Source organism: Carcharhinus amblyrhynchos, chromosome 13 (genome assembly GCF_965287045.1).
Source record: "Carcharhinus amblyrhynchos chromosome 13, sCarAmb.v2.hapA, whole genome shotgun sequence".
Taxonomy (NCBI): Eukaryota; Metazoa; Chordata; class Chondrichthyes; order Carcharhiniformes; family Carcharhinidae; genus Carcharhinus; species Carcharhinus amblyrhynchos.
Window position 1 is genome coordinate 10,769,761 of NC_137336.1, and position 26,327 is coordinate 10,796,087.

General features: G+C 41.5%; 1 protein-coding gene across 3 annotated transcripts in view; it reads right to left on the reverse strand.

The window, feature by feature from the left end:
• LOC145351707 (E3 ubiquitin-protein ligase RNF130-like) overlaps window positions 1-26,327 on the reverse strand; it is a 184,888-nt gene that overhangs the window by 37,376 nt on the left and 121,185 nt on the right. For all 3 annotated transcript variants that reach the window (XM_080201283.1, XM_080201282.1, XM_080201281.1), the window contains exons 4-6: window positions 20,413-20,495; window positions 3,683-3,785; window positions 1,414-1,618 (exon numbers count right to left, since the gene is read on the reverse strand). In XM_080201283.1, the coding sequence (XP_080057409.1) occupies window positions 1,414-1,618; window positions 3,683-3,785; window positions 20,413-20,495 (391 nt within the window). The remainder of the gene's footprint in view (window positions 1-1,413; window positions 1,619-3,682; window positions 3,786-20,412; window positions 20,496-26,327) is intronic.

Here is a 26,327-nt window from a genome sequence, read left to right on the forward strand (position 1 = left end):
ATCTTTGCAAATAAGAATACATACCCTTAAATACAGGAGGAAGCCATTCTCTCCATTGTGCCTGTGCCAGCTCTTTGAAAGTTATACAATTAGCTCCACTCTTTCTGCACTTTCCATGTAGTGATTTTTTTTTCACTTTTTAAGTATTTATTCAATTCCCTTCTGAAAGTTACTATTGAATCTTGTTTCTGTCATCCTTTCAGTCAGAGTATTTCAGATCATGATAGCATACAAAACATTCCCATTGGTTCTTTTGCCAATTACCTTAAATATGTGTCCTCTGCTTATATAAGATTACTATATGAAGTAACACAAGTATATTAAGCAATTTACAGAGGAAGTGCTTGTAACTTGTAAGAACCAGCCATTCATTTATTTCAGAAGTACTCAACAAGGCCCAAATAGTTTACCATTATTTCCTATACTCTGAGCTTGCACAGTTAGCAGTTTTGCGATTTGATCAATGAGGCAAGCAAGATGTTGCAGAAAACTGGTAGTGTGTTAGAGCAGTGGCACCGAAGCTAGGTAGATGCATGCCAACAGTACAATAGATCATTTCAATGATTGATACATCGTAAAGTGTTTCACAATTATTAAATCAATAAATCTCAGCCTGATCGAAGATGAATACTTCAAGGTAAACAGCTGTTTCATGCTAGCCACAATTTTATCCATTATGTTTTATCCATTTTAGGAGCATCATAAAGTGGTGAAAACAATTTTGATACAAAAGCTATAAAAATATAAAGTGTCATTTTTAAAAAAAATTAACAGTTGCACATTATTCTTACTCATGTCGCAAATTTTGTAAGGTTCTTCGAAAGATAACATTTAATGAACATTTTTTGGGTTAAAATACACCAACTTTTTTTTAAACTCTCATGAAATTTAATATAGTTTTTTGGAGGGAAAGAAAGAAAGAAGAGGGGAATAGAACAAAATTGATGCAATTTTGTCTGGAACATTACAAAATCCTGACTGCTCAGGGCAGGGCTGTTTTAATTTAAGATGCAGGAAGGTATCTTCTGCCACATGATGGCAGCAAACTTTAAAACAATTTGGCATTAAAAAAACAGCAGCTTCAATCATGTTGTCGCACACCAGTGAATGGGTGGGTAAGCCTCCCTGCTTACTGGTGTGGTGACACGTTTGTTATAACAGTAGATGGCAAAAATATTTCTCCCAAAAATTGGTTTAGAAAATTAATGTTCCACGTATTAGGAATGAAATGATGAAATATTGTTCCCATATATCCCTGTACGCATCCTGCTTTACAAATAAAACCATCAGCATAAGAATATTGTTGGTGGCAACATTAAGCAATGGCCTGCCCTTTAAAACAATACTATTTATACTTTACCTCTCTTAGCAGCAATTTAACTTTCTGACATTACTGATTACTGAAAATCTTACTGGTTACGGTGACGTTCATTTCCCTGGATCGTGGTACAGATTCTTCTTCCTGACCCAACTGAGAGCTCCCTAGAAATCGAAGTGGTTCGAGACTGATGGAACCATCACTAGTCACATCAATGGGCATGGATCTCTGATTGGCTGGTGATCCTCTGACCGATCTCTCCACATCAAGTGTTGAATTCTCTGTGCAATGCATATCTGGCTGCAAGGGACCAATCAACTGTTTTATTTAACTATTCAAAAACACATCATTAAGCAAAATGCTTTAAAAATATTTCTAGATGAGGTACTGACATTGTCTCAACTCAAGCCTCCTAATTAGTACTGGTTTGAACTGTACTGATTCTGGAATTTCCAGTAACAACACCTTTCTTGATGGAGATGAAAGGCCCAAACAAAGTGGTCTTGAATCTCCAGAGACCATAATCATTTAAAGAGAAATTCAAACATCCAGTCATAAACTGAAAGAAATTACACCATAACATTTCACGTTTTTAAACGAAATCCAACTTTCCTGTATTATAAAAAAAAAGCATGTACTAGTAAATAAACAGTTTTGGATAATTATTTACTTTGAAAAGTACTATAAAAAAGCTGTCACATATATTTTGGACTAAAATCCTTGATTGAAACTTCCCTTTTCCATATGAATTCCCCACAAAGTCTTTGGCTACTGATCAAGTCCTTGAAAGTTATCCACTTTTGTGGGAACCGCTCCAAATGCTTCCACATCTGCCTTGTAAGGCCTAGGATGTCACAGCGCAAGTCTGAGCTTAACTTGCAATTCCTCGCAGTGACTTAAACAGAAAAGCAGAAACATCACTGGCTTCCAATAGCTCTATTCTCATGGTCCACTGCTGCTGTACAGCTCTTGGCAGATTTATCACTCTGCCCCACTCCAAACTGAACTGCTTATTTTCACAATGAGGGTCATTGTAGATTTATTCCTTATATCCAACCTAGGCAAATCCTCCGGTTTCTTTTTCTGTGATGAATTTGGTCTCCAAATTGAGTATGAGCTCCCACCCACTTTCCATATGATGAACGATAAAGTGTGAATTTGTTTCTGCTTAAGGTGCAGGTCTAGTTAGCATTTATCTTCTTTGCCCTCCTTTCTAAGTGAGCTGCAAACTAAACAAGATTAGTGTCAGCTGCCTTTGATTGTTTCTATGAGAAAAATACATGCAGATAAACTAAACAAAGGAATCTACCTAATCCCACTTCCGCCAATCTCTACTGCAAGGTGGCATATTTGGGATGTTTGAAACAAATATAACTTAATTATCTTTTCCTACATGATTAATTCATATCATCAAATTCCCTAGTTCCACCAAAGAACACCCTCATTTACAAAGCTGCTTTTAGTTTTTTTGGTCTTGAAACTGCATGAATAATCTAAATTCCTTATTAAAATAACTGAAGACTTCCTACCCCTCCTAAAAGCACAAAGCAAAACGGTCTATTTTTAAGCTTTCTCCCGTCTAACCCTGACCTCATTAAATAAACATAGATTATCTTTTAAACTGTAATTATTCCAGGTCTATTTGAATTACATTTCCTTTAGGGCTGCTTATCGATTTCTCAGATGTTTCCATTTATCTAAATTCCTAAAATTAAAAGTTATATCTCTAAACACATGAATTATGGAATCTGATATTCACAATAAAAGTTATTACTTATTTGTCATAAATTACTTCTTCTCAGTCTCAACTGTGGAAACTACATTTCCCTTTATAAAACTCAAGATCTTTGTGGGAGTGTCAGGTTACCAGGCCTTTAACTTTACCAAAATTTAGTTACCTGTTCCATCATGACCTAATCACATACTTTGAATGACTTTGCTGATGTGGGTTTTCCCTTTGCCCATAAGCAGAGGTTTAACTCTTAATCCTTGAAGAAAGTGGAGCTAGTACATCAAGCCGACAGCCAAAGCCAGCAAACAAATTTAACAAGAGGTCATTGAATTGTGTACTGAGTGTCTCAATAGAACTAATAAGACAACTTAGCCAAATACAAAAGCACCATATTCATTAAGCCATCATAAACTTGCTGAACATGATGAAAAATTTATGGGGCAAGTTTTTTTTTCTGAGACTGGATACTTCAGTCCTGCGCACTTTTGTACTATGCCAGCTCACCTATCGTACTGCGACAATATAATTAAAGAGTTGAAGGTACACATAATGCAATTCAGGAAGAACTGCTAACCATATTGTTGGAGCTTTTAATAAAAACTGTATACATAATTAATAAAACTTGGTTTTACCCCTATCAGCAATCCCAGGGCCTTCAGGATGTTTAGTTTGCAGATGGGGCAAGTACAATGTTCATTCAACCAGGGATCAACGCACTGTTTATGGAAGACATGCCTGAAATAAGGTACAGCATAATTAGTTTACAGTGTGTATATATATATATATATATATATAGTAAGTTCTAGGATATAGTTATAAAGTTGTTTTAACTCCATTGCAAAGTGAAAAGCAATGTGAATGAACAAACATTTGGTGACACAACCAGATTATCAAATCAATTCTAAAAGTTATGAATTCCTTTCAATTTAGAATTACTGGCATTAGTTGCAATAAACTATATTTAAGAATGATACGCTTTTATAATTTCGAAATGGTATAATGGTCTTCTCAGACTAACTTTCGGCAAGATCAGTCGAAAAGATTCCAAAATAGGGAAATTTTCACATCACCAGGCAACAATCAGAAGTTAACATAGATGCTATGTTATATAAAGGCAGTAAATTCTTAATCTAGTTGATCCACAATAGCAATTACAAAGTAGTTAACACATGGTGACTGAGCTACAACAAATCTACTCTTCACAGATTTTTTAAAAATGCAGCATATACCAATGTTACAATTTTAACTAGTAAGGATTATTGCTGTTTCCTTTAGCTTGCTTAATTTCCTCAGGGACCAGAGAAGATTTTCCAAAATTGTTCCTTATTTGGCATTTGGTTCTTTGGCATTTTTGAGCATTTGTGGAGAGAGAAACAGAGTTGGAACCGAAGATGAGTCAGATGTCTGCCCTTGGCCTGTTGCAATGCTCCAGTGAAGCCCAGTGTAAACTTGAGGAATAGTACCTCATTTGCTGATTAAGCACTTTATAGCCTTCTGAACTGAACATCACGTTTAACAACTACAGAGCATGAACTCTCCTCCACTCCATTTATTTTATTTCTTCTTTTCATCTTACAAATCAATTTTTTTTTCATATTCTTACTTTTACTTACTATTTCTTGAAAAGAGTGGACAAATGAAACCCCACTAGGACCCTCTGCCACATTCCTCCGGTGTCCTTTGACATTCTAAGCTCTTAAAGGATGCCATTAGCACCAGTCCTGGCCATTATCACCACTATTTACATTTTCTTTGTCTTTTTGTCTATGCCAATCTTATTAAATACAGCCTTCCCCTCACTTTACAGTATAACCCTCATCCTATTTTCCTTATCTTTAGCTTTGACAAAGGGCCAGATTTTACCATTCGGAGTATAAGTGCCGGATCTGATTCGCGCTGCCAGAACGATCGGAGCTCTGAACTGCACATGCGCAGTTCGAAAAAAATTGAAACAGCACGCCTGGGTGTGAAAGACAAAACGGTGGTGGTGGTAGTGGTTTGGAGGATGGACTTGGGAGAATCTCCACCTCCCCCCCCCACCCCCACCCCCAGAGATCCATCTGAGCCCGCTGCCCCGCTCCCCCCCTCAACCAGAAATCCATCTGAGCCCAGCCCCCTCCCCAACCAGAGATCCATCTGAGCCCTTCCCCAGACGCCAGTGGAAGGGCAGGAAGGTGCTGCAGACCCTCCAACGAGTGCAGTAAGTAGTCTCACAACACCAGGTTAAACTTCAACAGGACTTTAACCTGGTGTTGTGTGACTTCTTACTGTGTTGACCGCGGAGGGGGTGGGGTGTATGTGTGTGTGTGTGTGTGTGTCTCTGCCTCCCAGGGGGTTCGGATCACAGGTGCGCAGGTCTGCCGGGGTGGTTAGCGGGGGGTCTGCAAAGGGTGTTCGAGGAGGATGGGCTTTGGAGGTCCCCCTGCAGAATAGGAATCCGCTTCGGATTTTTATTTTGCAGGTTGGTAACAGCGCGGATCTGAAACGGATCCAAAGACGGTAAAGTGGGATTTGGCAGTAGAGTTGGGCGCGCGGTTCATTAAGTCAATTTAAATGCATGCTAATACATTTAAATCGTCGTGCCGCCCAATTGGGGCACGGATTGGACTCACGCCCAAATCGGGTGTTGGTAAAGGCGTGATCTGCCCGGTTTCGGGTGCAGATTGCGTTGCAGGCCCGACACCCGAATTTACCGTGATTTCGCGCCCGTTTTGACAAAATTGGGCCCAAAGGGTCATCTTAACTCGAAACGTGGTTCTAATTTCTCTCCACAGATGCTGTCAGACCTGCTGAGATTTTCCAGCATTTTCTGTTTTTGTTTCAAATTCCAGCTTCACAGTATTTTGTTTTTATTTTAGTGTTGGTAGGTGGGGTGTTCCAGACTTCCGACCAAGTAATGGTGGAGAAATGGCAATATATTTCCAAGTTAAGGTGGTGTGTAACTTGGGAGGGAAACTTGTGGTAGTTTCTGCATGTGTCTGCACTCCACCCCCTGTAAGGCAGTGGAGGTTATGCATTTGGAAGATTTTGTCCAAGAAATCTTTGAAAGTTGTTGAAATGCATCCTGTAGATAGTACACATCTATGATATGCCAGTGGAGAAGAAAGCAAATATTTAAGGTTGTAAAAGGGTGCCAATCAAGAGGGCTGCATTTGAGCTTCTTGAGTGTTGTTGGAGCTGCAAATGGAGAGTATTCCATTACACTCTTGACTACTGCCTTATAGACCAAGGAAAGCCACAGGGAAGTCAAGGGCTCGGTTACTCATTTAGAATACCCACCTCTGACCAGCTCCTATAGCTATAAAAGCTGAAGTTAGTCCTATTAAGTTTCTGGTCAATGTTGATGGTGGGGATTCCGTGGTTATAATACCATTGAATGTCAAAGCAGAGTTATTAGAACCTTTGCTGTTGGAAATGGGCATTGCCTGACTTTTGTGTGGTGCAGTTATTACTTTCCTTATATCAGTTCAAGCCCACAAGCTGTCCAAGGTCTTGTTTCATGCAAACATAGACTGCTTAATTACCTGATAAAAATGAACACTCTACAACCATCAACAAATATTCCCACTGCTGGGTTCATGATGCAGGGCAGATCACTGATGAAGCAGTTGAAGATTATTAGGCTTAAGGTACTTTGCTGAGAAACTCCTACAACAATATCCTCCCATTCAGAGGGTTAGCCTCCAATAAACATCTTCCTTTGCACAAGATATGATCCAGCCATGTCAAAATATTTTCTAATTTCCATCAAATTCAATTTTACTAGTATTCCTTGATGTCATTCTCAGTCAAATGCTGCCTTAATGTCAAGGTTAGTCACTCTCATCTCACCTGAAAGTTGGAATTCAACTTTTTGTCTATGCTTGGACCAAACCAGTAACAAAGTCTGAAGTCAAAATGGTCTGAAACTAAGTTGAGCATTAGAGCAAGTTATTGATAAGTAACTGCTGCTTGATAGCACTGTTAACAATGCCTTCATCAGTTTGCTGATGGTTGAAAGACGACTGATGGAGTGACAATTGATCAGATTGGATTTGTCTTGTTTTCTCGAAGGACCATTCTTGTGCAATCTTCCACGGTATCAGTCGATGCCAGGATTGCAGCTGTATTGGAAAAGCTTGACTACAAGCATGGTTAGATCTGGGGGACAAATTTTCAGCATCTTAGCCAGGATGTTGTTGGAGCTCATTGCCTTTCCTGTATTCAGTGCACTCATCCATTTCTTGATATTATACATTGTCAATCATATTGGCTGAAAAATGGCTTCTATTATCTGAGGTCTTCGGGAGAATGCTGTACTGATCATCTACTCAGCACTTCCAGCTGAAAATGGCTGACAACACTAACCTTGTCTCTTCCTGTTATTTGTTTGTTAACCCATTCACTACTGGATGCGGAAGGACTACAGAGCTTTGGTCTGATCCATTGGCTGTGGGATCCATTGGCTTTGACTACAGCATATGATTTCCATTGTTTAGCGTGTGTGTGTGTGTGTGTGTGTGTGTGTGTAAATGTGTGTGTCTCCCTTGTTGTAGTTTTACTAAACTGGCATCTCATTTTTGGGTAAAATTTGTGCTACTCCTGGTATGCTCATCATCTACACTTTTCATTAAACCAGGCTGATCCTCTGGTGTATTGTAATTGAGGGAAATGCCAATCATACAGTTACAGATTATGAATACAATTCTGCTGCTGCTGATAAACCAAAGTTCATCATATATTTAGTTTTGAACTGCTGCAAATCTATCCCATTTAGCAAAGTGGTAGCATTACATAACACAATGGTGGGGTTGCTATCCTCAGTGTGAAGACTGGACTTTGCTTCCATAAGATTACATGGTGATCACTTCTACCAAAGCTGTCCTGTATGAATGGATTGGTGACAGATAGTTTGATGCGGATGAGGGCAAGTAGGTTTGTGCTTCGTGTTAGTTGACTTGTCACCTGAGTCAGGCCAGTTTGGTAGCCATGTTCTTTAGGATTCTGCCAGTTCGGTTGCAGCGACGCTACTGAGTCAGCCTTGGTCAGGGACACAGAAGTCTCTCAATCAGAGTACAAATTATGCCCTTTTATCTTCAGTACTTCTTCCAAATGCTGTTCAACATTCAGGAGTACTAATTCATCAACTGAGGGAGACAGGAGATTTCCTTGACTATTTCAGACCTGATGCCAGAAGACAACATTGACTTCATACATCATGATGGGAACTCACAGTGTCACTCTTTCCTATCTATATACAACTGTACTGCCATCACTGATGTGGTAATGGGTACCAGTATGGGTCCTAGTTTTGCCTGTCACTTTATGGGCTATGTGGAACATTCCTTGTTCCAGTCTTAGCCCCGGCCTCCGACAACTCTTCTATTGGCAGATCGACGACTGTTTCAGTGCTGCTTCATGCTCTCGTCTGGACTTGGACAAGTGTATTGATTTCACTTCTTGACCTCTCTGCCTCCGCTTCTCGTGACAGACTGCCCACAAATATCCATTACAAACCCCCAACCACAACAGCATACATCTCATTTTCAACTGTCATCAGTTCTGATTATGGGTCATCCAGACTTGAAACATCAGCTCTGTTCTCTCTCCACAGATGCTGTCAGACTTGCTGAGATTTTCCAGCACTTGTTCTTATCATCACTGGTGGGTCTGTCCTGCCTGTGGGGGAGGCCATCAACACCCTGGGGATACCAGTGACCGAAAACTTAACTAGATTGGCCACACAACTATCATGTCTATGAGTCATTCAGACTCAAAGTGTTAGTTCTGTTCTCTCTCCACAGATGCTGTCAGACCTGCTGAGATGTTGCAGAATTTTCTGTTTTTGTTGCATTAGTTAACCAGATGGGGATTGTTTTCTTTAAGTGACAAGCCAATATCCCATGGCTATCAGTAAAGACATTAATTCCAAGTTTACCTGATTAACTGAATTTTAATTCCACAGATATCACGATGGGTTTTGAATTTATGTCTCCAGATCATTAGTTAAGGTCAACGGATTGAGAATCAAATAAGCTACCATCCTGGTTAGAGAAAGGAGGAGAGGTGTGTGTGTGTGTGTGTGTGTGTGTGTGTGTGTGTGTGTGTGTGTGTGTGTGTGTGTGTGTGTGTGTGTGTGTGTGTGTGTGGTACAGCGTGGCAATGAACATTGTTAACATAGGTGGGCTGCAAAATATATGGAAAGAGCAAATTTGATAGATCATATGTACTTTTGTTACTTCCCATATACTTTGTTAGATGGCTATGTTGTTTTGTTCAACACTCAAATGGATAACATGACAGAACAAAGCATCGGGGAAACATTTAAGAAAAATTTTAAACGGCATATATTATATTTGACACTTACGTGTAGTCATTCAACTTTTAATGAGGTAAATCCTTCTTAGGAATGTAGAAAAAAGGTTACAATATATTTATTGGCAGTTTCCACCCTACTAAATTGACAGCAAATTTTCAGTTCCAATTGGAAGCTCATTTCTGTAATATAATACTGGGGCGAGATGTACTCTGAATGAGATCACTCCCATCAATAAAACGTAAATGCATCTGGATGACTCAAATGCAATAAGGCTTTGATAAAAAGGTCATTATTCTGGTAGAATTCGAAAACACAGGATGGATACACATAAACATGTTCGTTCCCAGGGAAAAAAAACTTTATTATTGATTATTTTTAAATTGAATTTTTTGAATTTGCTTATTTTTAAGCAGGTTGATGAAAAATAACTGGCAACATAAAGATACATGGTACTGTGGGTTTAGCCATTGCAGTAATTTAACAAACACAGAATGACCTGAAGCGGAAAAATGACCTTCTCTATTCCTTTTGTTTTCCGGTTTAATTTTACAATCATTATCTTGGCAGACCTTGAACATCTGGAATCAGGGCATTGCTGCACAATTAAGTTTCAAATAATAGCATAGTGTGCACACATATTCAACTAAACCACTAATTTTGCATATGCATGTAAACCTTATGCACCTATTAATACACTTTTGCTTCAGCTTTCAGACCAAGAGCTATGCCCAAAACCACAAAATCACCTGAAACATCAGTTACCACTATTCAGCAAACAATCATAGAGTCATTGACGTTTACAGCATGGAAAAACGCCCCTTGGCCCAACTTGTCCATGCTGCACTTTTTTTTAAAACCCCTAAGCTAATCCCAATTACAGCTTGTTCCAGCCACTCACCTGTGTGAAAGAATTGTCCCTCTGGACACTTTTGTATCTCTCCCCTCTCACCTTAAACCTATGCCCTCTAGTTTTAGACTCCCCTATCTTTGGGAAAAGATATTGACTATCTAGCTGATCTATGCCCTCATTATTTTATAGATCTCTATAAAAGGAAAGGCCATTCAGCCCTTTATGTGTATTATATATTAAATCATTGCTGACCTGTACCTCTGCTCCACAATTCGTTATTGTTACTTAGCAAAACATCTGATCAAGCTCAATCTACAGTTTATCCACAGTTATCTATTTGTGGGAGTGTTTCAAATTTCCACAATTCTTTGTATGAAGGAGTGCTTCCTGCTTTCACTCTGAAATGGCCTGGCTCTAATTTTAAGTTACTTCCCAACATTGCTCTGAATTCTGCTCCCCTTCCCACTTCCCAGAGGAACATTTCTTTCTATCTATCCTATCAAATTCTTTAATCATTATAAGCACTTAGAGTCAGAGGTTTACAGCATGGAAATAGGCCCTTTGGCCCAACATGCCACCTTTATTTTTAAACTCCTAAGCTAGTCCCAATTGCCCACATTTGACCCATATCTCTCAATACCCATCTTACCCATGTAACTGTCTAAATGCTTTTTAAAAGACAAAATTGTACATGCCTCTACAACTACCTCTGGCAGCTTGTTCCATAAGAAATAGGAGCAGGAGTGGGCCATTTAGCTCTTCGAGCCTGCCCCGTCATTCAATAAAATCATGGCTGATCTGAAGTGGATCAGTTCCACTTTCCCTTAATTCCCTTATCTATCAGAAACCTATCTACCCGTGACTTAAATATATTTAGCGAGGTAGCCTCCACCACTTCAATGGGCAGAGAATTCCAGAAATTCACCACCTTCTGAGAGAAGTTCCTCCTCAACTCTGTTCTAAACTGCCGCCGCCCCCCCGGCTTATTTTGAGGCTGTGCCCTCTAGTTCTGGTTTCCTTTGAGCGGAAAGGATCTCTCTACCTCTACCCTATCTCGCCACTTCATTATCTTGCAAGTCTCTATATGATCCCCCCCTCAGCCTTCTAAACTCCAACGAGTACAGGTCTCTATATGATCCCCCCTCAGCCTTCTAAATTCCAACGAGTACAGGCCCAGTCATTTAATCTCTCCTCACTCACTCACAACCCTCTGTGTGAAAAAAGTTGCCCCTCTGGACCCTTTTGTATCTCTCCCCTCTCACCTTAAACATATGCTCTGTAGTTTTAGACTCCCCTACATTTGGGAAAAGATATTGACTATCTAGCTGATCTGTGCCCCTCATTATTTTATAGATCTCAAAAAGATCATCCCTTAGCCTCCTATACTCCAGAGAAAAAAATTCCCAGTCTATCCAGCCTCTCCTTCATAATGCAAACCATCAAGTCCCAGTAGCTTCCTAGTAAATCTCTTCTGCGCTCTTTCTAGTTTAATAATATCTCTTCTATAATAGGGTAACCAGAATTGTACACAGTATTCCAAACGTGGCCTCAGCAATGTCTTGTACAACTTCAACAAGATGTCCCAACTCCTTTATTCAATGTTTTGACCAATGAAACCAAGCATGCTGAATGCCTTCAACATCATTTTGTCCACCTGTCACTCCACTTTCAAGGAGCTATGAACCTGTATTCCTAGATCTCTTTGCTCTGTACCTCTCCCCAGTGCTCCATCATTAACTGATTAAGTCCTACCCTGGTTCAATCTACCAAAATGCATCACCTTGCATTTATCTAAATTAAACTCCACCTGCCATTTGTCATTTGTCACCGGCCCAACTGATGAACATCCCGTTGCAATCTGACAACCTTCTTCACCGTCCACCATGCCAACAATCTTGTGTCATCTGCAAACTTACTAACTATGCCTCCTATATTCTCATCCAAATCGTTAATAGAAATGACAAATAACAGTGGACCCAGCACCAATCCCTGAGGCACACCACTGGTCACAGGTCTCTAGTTTGAAAAGCAAACCTCTAAAACCACCCTCTGGCTTCTGTCACCAAGCCAATTTTGTATCCATTTAGCTACCTCACCCTGGATCCCGTAAGATTTAATCTTATACAACAATCTTACCATGCAGTACCTTGTCAAAGGCCTGACTAAAGTCCATGCAAACAACACCAACTGCAATGCCCTCATCTACCTTCTTGGTTACCCCTACAATAACTCAAATTTGTGAGACATGATATTTCATTCACAAAGCCATGCTGACTGTCCCTAATCAGTTCTTGTGTCTTTAAATGCCTGTAGGCCTGTCTCTCAGAATACCTTCCAACAACTTACCCATCACAGATGTGAGGCTCACCGGCCTGTAGTTCCCAGGCTTTTCTCCTGTTGCCCTTTTTAAACAATGGCACATTTGCCACCCTCCAATCTTCAGGTACATCACCGATGACTGATGATGATTCAAATATCTCTGCTGGGAGACCCACAATTTCCTCCCTAGCCTTCCACAAATTTCTGGGAGGCACTTCATTGGGTCCTGGGGATTTATCTACCTTGATGCGCTTTAAGAATTCAGCACCTCCTTCTCTATAATATATACACTCATCAAGACATCACCATTCATTTCCTCATATTCCCTAATATCCATGCTTTTCTCAACAGTAGATACTGATGAAAAATATTAATTTAAGATCTCACCCATCTCTTGTGGATCCGCACATAGATGCCCTTGTTGATCCTTAAGAAGCTCTACTCTCTCCCTAGTTACTCTTTTGGCCTTTATGTATTTGTAGAAGCTCTTCTTTGCCTTATTGGCCAAAACAATCTCGTGTCTCTTTTTGCCCTTCTGATTTCTCCCTTACACTACTCCTGCACCCCCTATATTCTTCAAGGGATTCACTTGATCCCAGCTATCTATGCATGTATGTGCCTCCTTCGTCTTCTTGACCAGTGCCTCAATACCCTGAGTCATTCAGGGTTCCCTACTTCTACCAGCCTTGCCCTTCACTCCAAGAGGAATGTGCTTATCCTGAACGCTGGTTAGCACACTTTTGAAAGCCTCCCACTTACCAGATGTCCCTTTGCCTTCCCACAGACTCCCCCAATTAACTTCTGAAAGTTCCTGCCTGATACCGTCAAAATTGGCCTTGCCCCAATTTCGAAATTTAACGTTTGGGCCAGGTCTATCATTCTCCAAAGCTACCTTAAAACTAATAGAATTATGGTCACTGATCCCAAAGTGATCCCTAATACCTGACCTTCCTTATTTCCCAAGTGGTCAAATTTTGCCCCCTCTCTAGTCAGGCCATCCACATACTGAATGAGAAATTCCTCCTGAATACACTCAACAAATTTCTCTCCATCCAACCCTCTAATACTATGGCTGTCCCAGTCAATATTGGGAAAGTTAAAATCTCCTACTATTACCACCCTATTTTTCTTGGAGTTATCTGTAATTTCCTTATATATTTGCTCCTCAATTTCCTGCTGACTATTTGGGGGCCTATAGTACAACCTTATCAAAATGATTTTCTCCTTCTTATTTCTCAGTTCTACCCATATACACTCAGTTGCCGAACTCTCAGATATATCCCCTCTCAGTAATGCCATAATATTTTCCTGAATCAAAAGTGCAACTCGCCCTCCTCTCTTACTTCCTGTTCTATGTTTCCTATAGCACCTGTACCCTGGAACACTGAGCTGCCAATCCTGTCTCTCCCTTAGCCATGTTTCAGTAATTGCTACATTATCCCAGTCCCACATTCATGCCCTGAGTTCATCTGCCTTGCCCGCTAGGCCTCTTGCATTGAAATAAATGCAGTTTAATCTACGCTTCCCTTGCTCTCTGCTCTGCTTTTGCCTGATCTGTCTGGTACTAGGATGACTGACACTGCCTTTGCTATTTAGTGTGCTCTCCTTAGCTTCTGTGCTGTGCTCAACCTTCGCTTCTGTCTCCCTACTGCTTTGGGTCCCAACCCCCTGCCAAACTTGTTTAAACCCCCCCGAGTGGCTCTAGCAAATCTCCCCGCCAGGATATTAGCTCCCCCTCCAGTTCAGATGTAACCCGTCCCTCTTGAACAGGTCACCACTTCCCCAGAAGAGATCCCAATGATCTAAAAATCTAAATCCCTGCACCAACTCTCAAGCCATGCATTCATCTGCCTAAGTTGAGGGAGTTAAGAAGGGCTAAAAGAGGACATGAGATGACTTTGGCTGATAGGATTAAGGAGAATCCTAAGGCGTTCTATAGGTATGTCAAGAACAGAAGGTTGGTTAGGGCAAGATTAGGGCCAGTTATAGACAGTAGAGGGAAGTTGTGTGTGGAACCGGAAGAGATTGGAGAGGCATTGAACCAATATTTCTCTTCGGTGTTCACGCAGGGGGACATGAATGTAGTTGTGGAGGACACTGGGGTGCAGGGGTGTAAAATAGAAAGTATTGCAGTTGAAATCGGGGATGTGCTGGATATTCTAGAGGGCTTGAAAATAGATAAGTCCCCTGGTCCGGATGGGATTTACCCTAGGATTCTCTGGGAGGCTAGAGAGGTGATTGCAGAGCCTCTGGCTCTGATCTTCAGGTCATCGTTGGTCTCTGGTATAGTACCGGAAGATTGGAGGACAGCGAATGTTGTCCCATTGTTTAAGAAGGGGAACAGAGACTTCCCCGGGAATTATAGACTGGTGAGTCTTACTTCTGTTGTGGGCAAGGTTTTAGAAAGAATTATTAGGGATAGGATTTATAGTTATCTGGAGAGTAATGAATTGATTAGAGACAGTCAGCATGGTTTTGTAGCAGGTAGGTCGTGCCTTACTAACCTTATTGAGTTCTTTGAGAAAGTGACCAAAGAGGTGGATAGGGGTAAGGCAGTTGACGTGGTATATATGGATTTTAGTAAGGCGTTTGATAAGGTTCACCATGGTGGGCTTCTGCAGAAAATGCAGATGTATGGGATTGGGGGTAATCTAGGTACTTGGATCAGGAATTGGCTGGCAGATAGGAGACAGAGGGTGGTGGTTGATGGTGAATATTCGTCATGGAGTTCGGTTACGAGCGGTGTGCCTCAGGGATCTGTTTTGGGGCCACTGCTGTTTGTAATCTTTATTAATGATCTGGATGAGGGTATAGTTGGGTGGATTAGTAAGTTTGCTGATGACACCAAAGTCGGTGGTGTGGTAGATTGTGAGGAAGGGTGTCATAGTTTGCAGGGTGACTTAGATAGGTTGCAGAGCTGGGCCGCGAGGTGGCGGATGGAGTTTAATGTGGAGAAGTGTGAGGTAATTCATTTCGGTAGGAGTAACAGATGTGTTCAGTATAGGGCTAACGGGAGGACTTTGAATAGTGTGGAGGAGCAGAGGGATCTAGGTGTATGTGTACATAGATCCCTGAAGGTTGGGAATCAAGTAGATAAGGTAGTTAAGAAGGCATACGGTGTCTTGGCGTTTATTGGTAGGGGGATTGAATTTAGGAGTCGCAGCGTCATGTTGCAACTGTACACAACTCTGGTGCGGCCGCACTTGGAGTACTGTGTGCAGTTCTGGTCCCCACATTACAGGAAGGACGTTGAGGCTTTGGAGAGGGTGCAGAGGAGGTTTACCAGGATGTTGCCTGGTATGGAGGGGAGGTCATATGAGGAGAGACTGAGGGATTTGGGGTTGTTTTCGCTGGAAAGAAGGAGGCTAAGAGGGGATCTTATTGAAACATATAAGATGATTAGAGGTTTAGATAGGGTGGATAGTGATAGCCTTTTTCCTCGGATGGAGAATGCTAGCACGAGGGGGCATGGCTTTAAATTAAGGGGTGGTAGTTATAGGACGGATGTCAGGGGTAGGTTCTTTACCCAGAGGGTGGTGAGGGATTGGAATGCCCTGCCTGCTGCGGTTGAAAATGCGCCTAGTTTGGGGGCGTTTAAGAGATCTATGGATAGGTTTATGGACGAAAAGGGATTGGTTTAGATTTGTGGGTCAGTGTTTTTTTTTAAAAAACTGGTCGGCGCAACATCGTGGGCCGAAGGGCCTGTTCTGCGCTGTAATGTTCTATGTTCTATGTAATCTTCCTAATCCTATTCTCACTGGCATGTTGCACCAGTAGTAGTCCAGAAATTACCACTCTCGAGGAACTGCACTTTAGCCTTCTGCATAACTCTCTATATTCACTCTTCATTCCACTTCCTATCTATGTCGTAGGCACCAACATGTACAACAACCTCTGGCTGCTTACCCTCCCCCTTAAGAATGTCCTGAACTGCACAGAGACATCCTTGATCCTGACACCACAGAGACAACACACCATCCTGGAGTCTCAACTGTGGCCACAGAAACACCTGTCTATGCCTCTACCTAGGGAGTCCCCTATTACTACTGCTCGCTTGTTCCTTGCCTGATCCTGCTCTACAGCAGAACCACCTGTGGTGCCACAGGCCTGGCTGCTGCTGGTAACTTCCCTTGACAGGTCATCCCCCTCAACAGTATCCAAAACTGTACACCTGCTTGAAAGGGTAATAGCCATAGGAGACTTCTGCACTACCTGCCTGCCTCTCCTGGCAGTCACCCAACTACTTGGCTGAACCTGTGATGTGACAACGTAATGTCTATTACAGTCTCTGCCTCCTGTATGTTCCACAGTGCATCCACTTGCCACTACAACCGAACAATGCGGTCTGTGAGGAGCTGCAAGTGGACACACTTCCTGCACACAAAGTTGTCAAGGAGACTAGATTGTTCCCTAATTTCCCACATCTGGCAGTAGGAGCATACCACTTCAATCCTTCAATCTTTTAAACTCAAGGAAATACAAACTAAATTGATGCAACACACACTCATTAGTTACCCTTTAAGTCCTGGTTCATTCTGAGCTGCATTTCCTCCAAGATCAATATAACCTCCATTATTAATGCGTGATACCCAAAATTAAATGTCATATTCCCGATAAGGCTTCATCTCACTGAAGCATCAGTTCCTTACTTTTGAATTCAAAGCTAATTGAGGATAGCAATTTATCAGCTCAATAAGAATTAACTTCCAAAAGCAAAAGCCTCCTTGCCCTGTTCATTTTTGTTCCTCACTGAAGGGACTATTTTTCATATATGCCAAGGCTATGCAGCAAATAAAGCCAAATCTAATGTTATCAACATATAGCATTTATATATACACATATTTTCATAAAAAATTATTGAATGATCAGGAGTAAAAATCCTCCCCTTTAAAGATATTACTTCCTTTGACAAAAGTGAAGAATAGAGCAACAAGGCAAGATGCTTTCTCCAAAGGAGAACATAAAACAAAAAGACCGTAATGTACTTTCCCTCACCTCATAACTGATAGTTCCAGTCAACACAAAACTCTAGGTTCTTTGCAAATATAATCTGCCCAGCCCGAAGCCAAAGAATGGCAAGCCTTAGGTACATAATACAACCTAAAGTGCCAGCAAAAGAGCTTCCAGTTGTCCTCTTACTATCTTTGTCTTATGACGAGACTCTAAATGTCCCAAAGTAGAGACTGCAGGCTAGGTTTGTTCAATTATTTGTTACTGAGCAATCTTCTATATAGTGGACTTGTTTGTTGCACACAATTTTGCCTCTAATTCCTTTCTCAAACTTGCTTTTGATAAATTTAATACAAATAAAGGTAGGGATGTTAGTGCTGGGAAGTACAATAGTTTCTCATTTATGGTGCCCATGTCACATCCCAAAGTCATATATGGTGTGGTTAAGTACAGACTTAAGTTCCCTCTGCACTACTCCAAAAATATCATACCCCAGACTTATTAAAAAATTGCTTACTGCAATTTTATACTCTCTGCTGTTTCTACATCAGTAAGAAGTCTCACAACACCAGGTTAAATTTCAACAGGTTTATTTGGTAGCAAAAGCCACTAGCTTTCAAAGCGCTGCACCTTCATCAGGTAAGCAGAGTATTGTGAGACTTCTTACTGTGTTTACCTAGTCCAACACTGGTATCTCCACATCGTTTCTACGTCAGCCATCCTCGGACTGGTGCCACTTTAATAGCTGGATAAATAAATCCAGCTCAGCAGGAAGTGCACTGGGTGCGAAGTACAGTCTCACATCAAACCTTTCTATTCTCTCTGTTTGCATCCCATTTCAATTTTCACTGCCACACGATGACGATATTCAATCCACTGTACTGTCAAATTCCAAATTTCATGCATTTCCCAGTCAGAGGTTCCAATATTCTCTAATCATTAGATTTCTTATATTTCACAGAACATAGGATTTATGGCTCAGAAGCAGGCCATTTGACCCAACATCTTGATTCCGGTGTTTGACTCCACCAAAATCTCCTCTCAACATTCCTCATTCAAATCTATCATTATCACAGCTAGTCCATTCTCTCTCGTATGTTTATCTACTTTCCCCTTAAATGCATCTCTGCTATTCACTTCAACCACTGTGATAACGAGTTCCACATTCTCACCAGTCTTTAGGTAACAAATTTCTTATTCTCAGTATTTCTAAGTGAGCATCTTACATTGATGGTCTCTAGTTATGTTCATCCCCACAAGATGAAACATTCTCTCTGTACCCACTCAAACATTTCATAATTTTAAAGACCTCCATTAGGTAATCCCTCAGCCTTCTTTTTTCAGGAGAAAAGCAGCCAAAGCTGTCCATCCATCCTTGATAATACCCATTCATTTCTGATATTATCCATGTAAATCTTTTCTGTATTTGCTCCAGTGGCTCTCAATGTTGTCCTTTCAAGGACTGAAAGAGGTCTGCAACTTTACTAATGTCTCCATGTCATCTGTTGCTCTCCACTTCAGTATTGGCTTTCCTTCCACTCTGGCATTATTCACAATTCCAAAGTCCAAATTGTTCACACTATCTTTCTTGAAGCCAGCTAGCAAACCATTCTGCTACTTGTCCCTTGACTCCACATTCTCTGACTCTATTCATTAGCTTATTAGGTGGCACCTCATCAAAGGGCTTTTAAAAGTCCAGATAAATTACAGCTTCCGTATTACCATTGTCTACTCTCTCTCCATGACCTCCAAAAATATTCAACAAGTTTAGTCAAATAAGACTTTCCCTTTTCAAATTCATGTTGCCTATTGATTATTATATTTCTCATTTTTAGATTCTCTTCTATTCTCTCGTTTACTAGATATTCTATTATTCTTCCCACTATCGATGTTAGGATGACTGGTCTATAATTGCCTGGCATGTTCTTTTCGCTTCATAAATATAGAAATTACATCAGCCATTTGCCAGTCCTCTGGAATTACACCTTTTTCTATCATATTGAATATATGCAATAAAGCCTCTTTTTTTTCTCCTCTAGATTCTTGTAAAATACATGAATGAAATCCATCCAGACAGCTACAAGACTGAGTGGACACAGATGGAAAATTCTGATTCAGAATAACTTTATACCTGATTATTTTTGTGTCATTTCATATCTGTATTCAGATTTAAATAATCTTCCTTGAGTTTTATTTGTTTCTTCTGATTATTTATAGGCATAATTCCAAAACAATCCATCAATATCATCAACTCAGATTTCTTTATCTACTGTTCCTAATTTCCATTAAAAATTAAGTTATATATTGCGCCGATGTGGCACGATCAGACACTGATTCATTGTGGAAACAATCGTGATTGCTGTCCTCCCATGCTCAAGTTCTCAAATTGCAATTTGTTAAAATGCCCAAACTTGATAGCATGCCAAATCTTCCTTGGTTTTCATACCCATTCTGTTACATTCCATTGGCTCCAATCCAGCCCATTGAGTCATGTTTCTCATTTAAAATATAGCAAAGCTCCAGAAATTCCTACCTTTAATAAAGTTGTCTTCAGCACTGTATGCCACTGGATGTACTCAGCTCTTCCAATTCCAGCCTCCAGTGCTCTCTGCATCAATGCACCTTTAGTATTTCATCTTCAGCAGTACAACCTCTAGCCACCTTGGTGTTACACTCTGCAACTATCTAACTAAAAGCTCCACTTCTTGTGACCTTCAAAATTCATATCTTTAACCCATCCACAGTCTAACCCTAACCCCTAACTACTCATCTATTGTTACCTCACTGCTTTTGTTTTTATCTTTTATGCTAAGAAAAGGAATAATTTCTTTGTTTAATGGGCAAGTAATTACTGTTTTAACAAAATATTATAGCAGAGGGATAATACAATCCATTTCTACAAAACATATGACATGAAGTATATTCTCATATATTGAGGAGCTTACTTGCATGGCAGAATTCTGACCACATCTTTGGATTTGTATCCCTCGATGCAGACTGCACAGTGATCAAACTCTGGGTCAGTTTCCTGAAAAATACAAAAAGGTACAAATAGTTTAATAATTGCTTGTTAATAATCACTCGCTGTTAATAAGTTGACTTTTTTCAAATTAGACTTTTCTAAAATTTCCCTTAGCAGGTATTTTTAATTTACATATGTATACAATATTTCCCAATAATGCAGATAAAATCTTCCCAGTAATCCCGATTTATGTCACCATGTATCATGAAGGAACAAGCTGGTCTGCAGCAGTGATGATACGAGGGTTTGAGCAAGCTGTGCTTACTTTTATGGTTAAAATAACATATCAAGCTTTCTGGGTAAATATATTACTTGGCCTTGCACTAAATCCAGTAGAGACAGCTGAGGGACTTTATTCTGGGGGAAGTCAATCCAGCGACATCTACTAAGAAGTGGAAAGTCTGGTGTCAAGGAGCAGTAAGCTCAAAACACTACATTAGTGTTTCCCTCCCTTTCTCCTCCTCTAACCAAAGCAAAGGCCACTGTGAGAAGGTAAAAATGAAGATAAGTTTTATAAATTTTCTTAAATAATTTAGTTGGTGCTAGAAATGTCGGTCAGTAGGGTTAAATGCTGCACTTGTGAGATGTGGAAGATCTGTGATGCGTCCAGCGTCTCTGATGACTACATCTGCAGGAAGTACATGCAACTGCAGCTCCTTACAAACTGCATGGATAGGTTGGAGCAATTGGATGCACTTAGGAGTATGAAGATGGTGGGAAGCATCACAGACATGGTTTAGAAACGTGGTTACACCCAAGTTGCAGGCAGATCGATGGGTAACTTTGGAAGGAAAAGGCAGTCAGTGCAGAAATCCCCTGTGGTTGTCTCCCTCTAACAAGTATACCATTTTGGATACTGTTGGGGGGATGGCCTATCAGAGAATAACAGCAGCAATAGCCAGAGCAGTGGCACCACGGTTGGTTCTGTTGTTAAGCAGGGAGGGGCAAACAGCACTGGAATAGTTATAGGAGACTCTATAGTCAGGGGTGCAGATAGGTGCTTCTGTGGACATGAAAGAGACTCCAGGGTGCTACGTTGCCTTCCTGGCGCCAGGATCCAAATGTCTCTGAATGGGCAGATAGCATTCTGAAGGGAGAGGGTGTACAGCCAGTGGGTGCACATTGGTACTAACGACTTAAGTAGGAAGAGTGATGAGGTCCTGTAGCAGCAGTTTAAGGAATTAAGTAGAAAGTTAAAAAGCAGGACCTCTAGGGTTGTAATCTCAGGATTACTCCCTCTGCCACGTGCCAGTGAGGCGCGAAATAGGAAGACAGTACAGCTCAACACGTGGCTAAAGAGCTGGTGTAGGAGGGAGCGTTTCAGATATTTAGACCATTGGGATCAGTTCCGGAGTAGGTAGGACCTGTACAAGAAGGACAGGTTGCATCTAAACTGGAAGGGCAGGAGGTTTGCTAGTGTCACACAGGAAGATCTGAGCTAACTTGGCAGGGTGGTGGGAACCAAAGCAAAGGTGAATTAAGTGAAGGGGAACCAGAGAGTAGGGCCAGTAAGACTCAGAGAAAGAGCAGGCAGGATGTGGTTGCTAATCAAAGGTTTGGTAGACTGAAGTGCATTTGTTTCAATGCAAGAAGTATAACAGATAAGGCAGATGAACTTAGAGCTTGGATTAGTACTTGGAACTATGATGTTGTTGCTATTACAGAGATTTGGTAAAGGGATGGATAGGAGCTTAACATTCCAGGATACAGATGTTTCAGGTGGGATAGAGAGAGATATAAAAGGAGTGGGGAGTTGCAGTAACGGTTAAGGGGAATATCACAGCTGTACTGCAGCAGGACACCTCAAAAGGCTCATACAGCAAGGATACAGCTCAGGAATAGGAAAGGTGTAGTCACAATGTTGGAGGTTTACTATAGGCCGCCCAACAGCCAACGGGAGATAGAGAAACAGATATGTAGGCAGTTTTTGGCAAGGTGTAAAAGTAACAAGGTTGTTATGGTGGGAAATTCCCCCGTATTGACTAGGGCTCACTTAGTGCTAGGTCCGTGGATGGGGCAGAGTTTGTAAGAAGCTTCCAGAAGGGCTTCTTAAAATAGTATGCAGATAGTCCAACCAAGGAAGGGGCCGTACTGGACATGATACGGGGAATGAGCCCGGTCAGGTGGTCAACATGTCTGTAGGGGAGCAGTTCAGGAACAGTGATCACGATTCAGTAAATTTTAAGGAATTGATGGATAAAGAAAAAAATTTAGCCCTCAAGTTGAGGTGCTAAATTTGTGGAAGGCTAATTACAACAATATTAGGCAGGAACTGAAGAATGTAGATTAGGGGCAGATGGTTGAAGGTAAATCAACATCTGGCATGTGGAAGGCTTTCAAGTATAAATTGATAGGAATTTAGGACCTGCACATTCCTATAAAGATGAAACATAAGTACGGCAAGTTTTAGGAACCTTAGATAACGAGATATATTGTAAGCCTAGTCAAAGAAAAAAGGAAGCATTTGTCAGAGCGAGAAGTCTGGGAACACATGAAGCAAATGTGGAATACAAGGGAAGTAGAAAGAAACTTAAGCAAGGAGTAAGAGGTTTAAAAGGAGTCACGAAAAGTCATTGGCCAGCAGGATTAAGGAAAATCCCAAGACTTTATGTACTCCCACACCCCAAAGATGTGCTGTTGGGCTGATTGGCAGGAATAAATTGTCCCTAAATCAGTTTCCCTCAATCTGGATGGCCATAAAACATTAGACAAGGGTCGTGGGTGGAGAGGGCGACTGGTGGTGTTGAGATGGCGGCGCGGGCTCGTTGGGCCGAAGGGCCTGTTTCCCGGGCTGTTTTTGTTCTTTGTTCTTTATATGTAAAAAACAAGAAGGTAATAGGGAGAGGGTTGCCCCCCTCAAGGACAGGGGAGGGAATCTATGCATGGAGCCAGAGGGAATTGGCAAGGTATTAAATGAGTACTTTGCATCAGTATTCACCAAAAAGAAAGACTTGGTGGGGATGAGGAGGCTGGAAAAAGGTGTGCAGATAGTTTGAAACATGGTGAGATATAAAAGAGGAGGTATTGTGGTTCTTGAGAAAGATGAACATAAGAACATAAGAAATAGGAGCAGGAGTAGGCCATCTAGCCCTTCGAGCCTGCCCCGCCATTCAATAAGATCATGACTGATCTGTCGTGGCTCAGTTCCACTTTCCCGCCCTCTCCCCATAACCCTTAATCCCCTCGCTTATCAAAAACCCATCAACCCGCGTCTTAAAAATATTTAGCAAGGCAGCCTCCACCACTTCAACGGGCAGAGAATTCCAGAGATTCACCACCCTTTGAGTGAAGAAGTTCCTCCTCAACTCCGTTCTAAACCGTCCCCGCTTTATCTTGAGGCTGTGCCCCCTAGTCCTACTGTCCTTTCTGAGCGGGAAGAGTCTCTCCACCTCTATCCTATCCATCCCATTCATCATCTTATACGTCTCAATGAGATCTCCCCTCATTCTTCTAAACTCTAATGAGTACAAGCCTAGTTTATTCAGCCTCTCCTCATTGCTCAACCCCCTCAACTCCGGTATCAGCCTAGTAAACCTCCTCTGCACTCCCTCCAAGGCCAAAATATCCTTGCATAAGTGCGGCGACCAAAACTGCACACAGTACTCCAGCTGCGGCCTCACCAATGCCCTATACAGCTGCAGCAAGACCTCCCTACTTTTATATTCAATCCCCCTCGCTATGAAGGCCAGCATCCCATTAGCCTTCCTGACCACCTGCTGCACCTGCAGGCTGGGTTTTTGCGACTCATGCACAAGGACCCCGAGGTCCCTCTGCACTGTCGCCTGCTGCAGTTTTTCGCCACGTAAGTAATAGTCCTTCCTACCATTATTCCTACCAAAGTGGACCACCTCGCACTTGCCAACATTAAATTCCATTTGCCAGTTCCTGGCCCATTCGCCCAGCCTATCGAGATCCTTCTGCAGACTCTCCACACCCTCCGCGCAATTTGCCGTTCCACCAATCTTGATGTCATCAGCAAATTTCGACACCATACACTCGGTTCCCTCCTCCAGATCATCTATATAAATGGTAAATAGCTGAGGCCCCAGCAGCAACTCCTGGGGCACTCCACTAGTCACCAAGGTAGACAAGTCCTCAGGGCCTCCTGGGATATACCTCAGAATACCGAGAAAGGCAAGGGAAGAAATTGCTGGGGCCTTGAGAGACATCTTTGTATCCTCACTGGTTACAGGAGAGGTCCCAGAGGATTGGAGAATAGCCAATATTGGTCCTTTGTTTAAGAAGAGTAGCAAAAGTAATCCAGGTAATTACAGGCTGACGGGCCTTACATCAGCAGTAGAGAAATTATTGGACAGGATTCTTCGAGACAGGATTTACTCCCACTTGGAAATAAGTGGATGTATTAGCAAGAGGCAACATGGTTTTGTGAAAGGGAGGTCATGTCCCACTAACTCGATCCGAGTTTTTCCAGGAAGTGACGAAGATGATTGATGAAGGTAGGGCAGTGAATATTGTCTACACGGACTTCATTAAGGCCTTTAACAAGGTTCCTCATGGCAGACTGGTGCAGAAGGTGAGGTCGCACGGGATCAGAAATGAGTCGGCAAGGTGGACATAGAACTGGTTCGGTCATAGAAGTCAGAGGGTAGCAGTGGAAGGATGCATTTCTGAATAGAGGGCTGTGACAAGTGGTGTTCCTCAGGGATCACAGCTGGGATCTTTGCTGTTCTGTTTGTAATTTTATATATAAGATTTGGAGGAAAATGTGACTTGGTTGATTAGTAAGTTTGTGGACGACACAAAGGTTGATGGATTTGCGGACAGTGATGAGGACTATCAGAAATACAGTACAATATAGATTAGTTGGAGACTTAGGCAGAGAAATGGCAGATGGAGTTTAATCTGGATAAATGTGAAGTGATGCGTTTTGGAAGGTCTAACATAGATAGGAAATATACAGTAAATAGTATAACCCTTAAAGAGTACTGATAGGCAAAGGGATCTGGATGTACAGGTACATAGGTCAAAGTGGCATCGCAGGTGGAGAAGGTACTCAAGAAAGCATTTGGCATGCTTGCCTTCATCAGCTGGGGCACTGAGTTTAAAAAGTGGCAAGTCATGTTGCAGTTTTGTAGAACCTTAGTTAGGCCGCACTTGGAATACAGTGTTCAATTCTGGTCGCCACACTACCAGAAGAATGTGGAGGCTTTGGAGAGGGTACAGAAAAGATTTATCAGGATGTTGGCTAGTATGGAGGGCAATAGCTATGAGGAGAGAACTTGGAGAAACTTGGATTGTTCTCACCGGAATGATGGAGGTTGAGGGGTTACCTGATAGAAGTCTACAAGATTATGAGGGGCATGGACAGGGTGGATAGTCAGGAGCTTTTTCCCAGGTGGAAGAGTCAATTATTAGAGAGAATAGGTTTAAGGTGTGAGGGGCAAGGTTTAAAGGAAATGTACGAGGCAATTTCTTTTTACACACAGCATGGTGGGTGATTGGAACTCACTGCTGGGGCAGTGAGAAGCAAATATGATAGTGACTTTTAAGGGGCATCTTGACGAATACATGAATAGGATGGGAAGGGAGGGATATGGTCCCGGAAGGGTAGGAGTTTTAGTTCAGTCTGTGGAGGCTTGGAGGGCTGAAGGGCCTGTTCTTGTGTTGTAATTTTCTTTGCTCTAAATGATACAAAATTAGAAAAGTTCAAGATTTATGCTGAGTTACCCGATTCCAGCTAAGGTGATGTGTTTAATTTTAATATCTTAGGATCAGGGAGGGTACAAAAGCAAAGATCAAACCAGGTATGTCCTCTTCAATGCCTCAGCAAGTCAACTAGTAAACCAATCAGCATCTTTTTCTCCTGCAGTATAAATT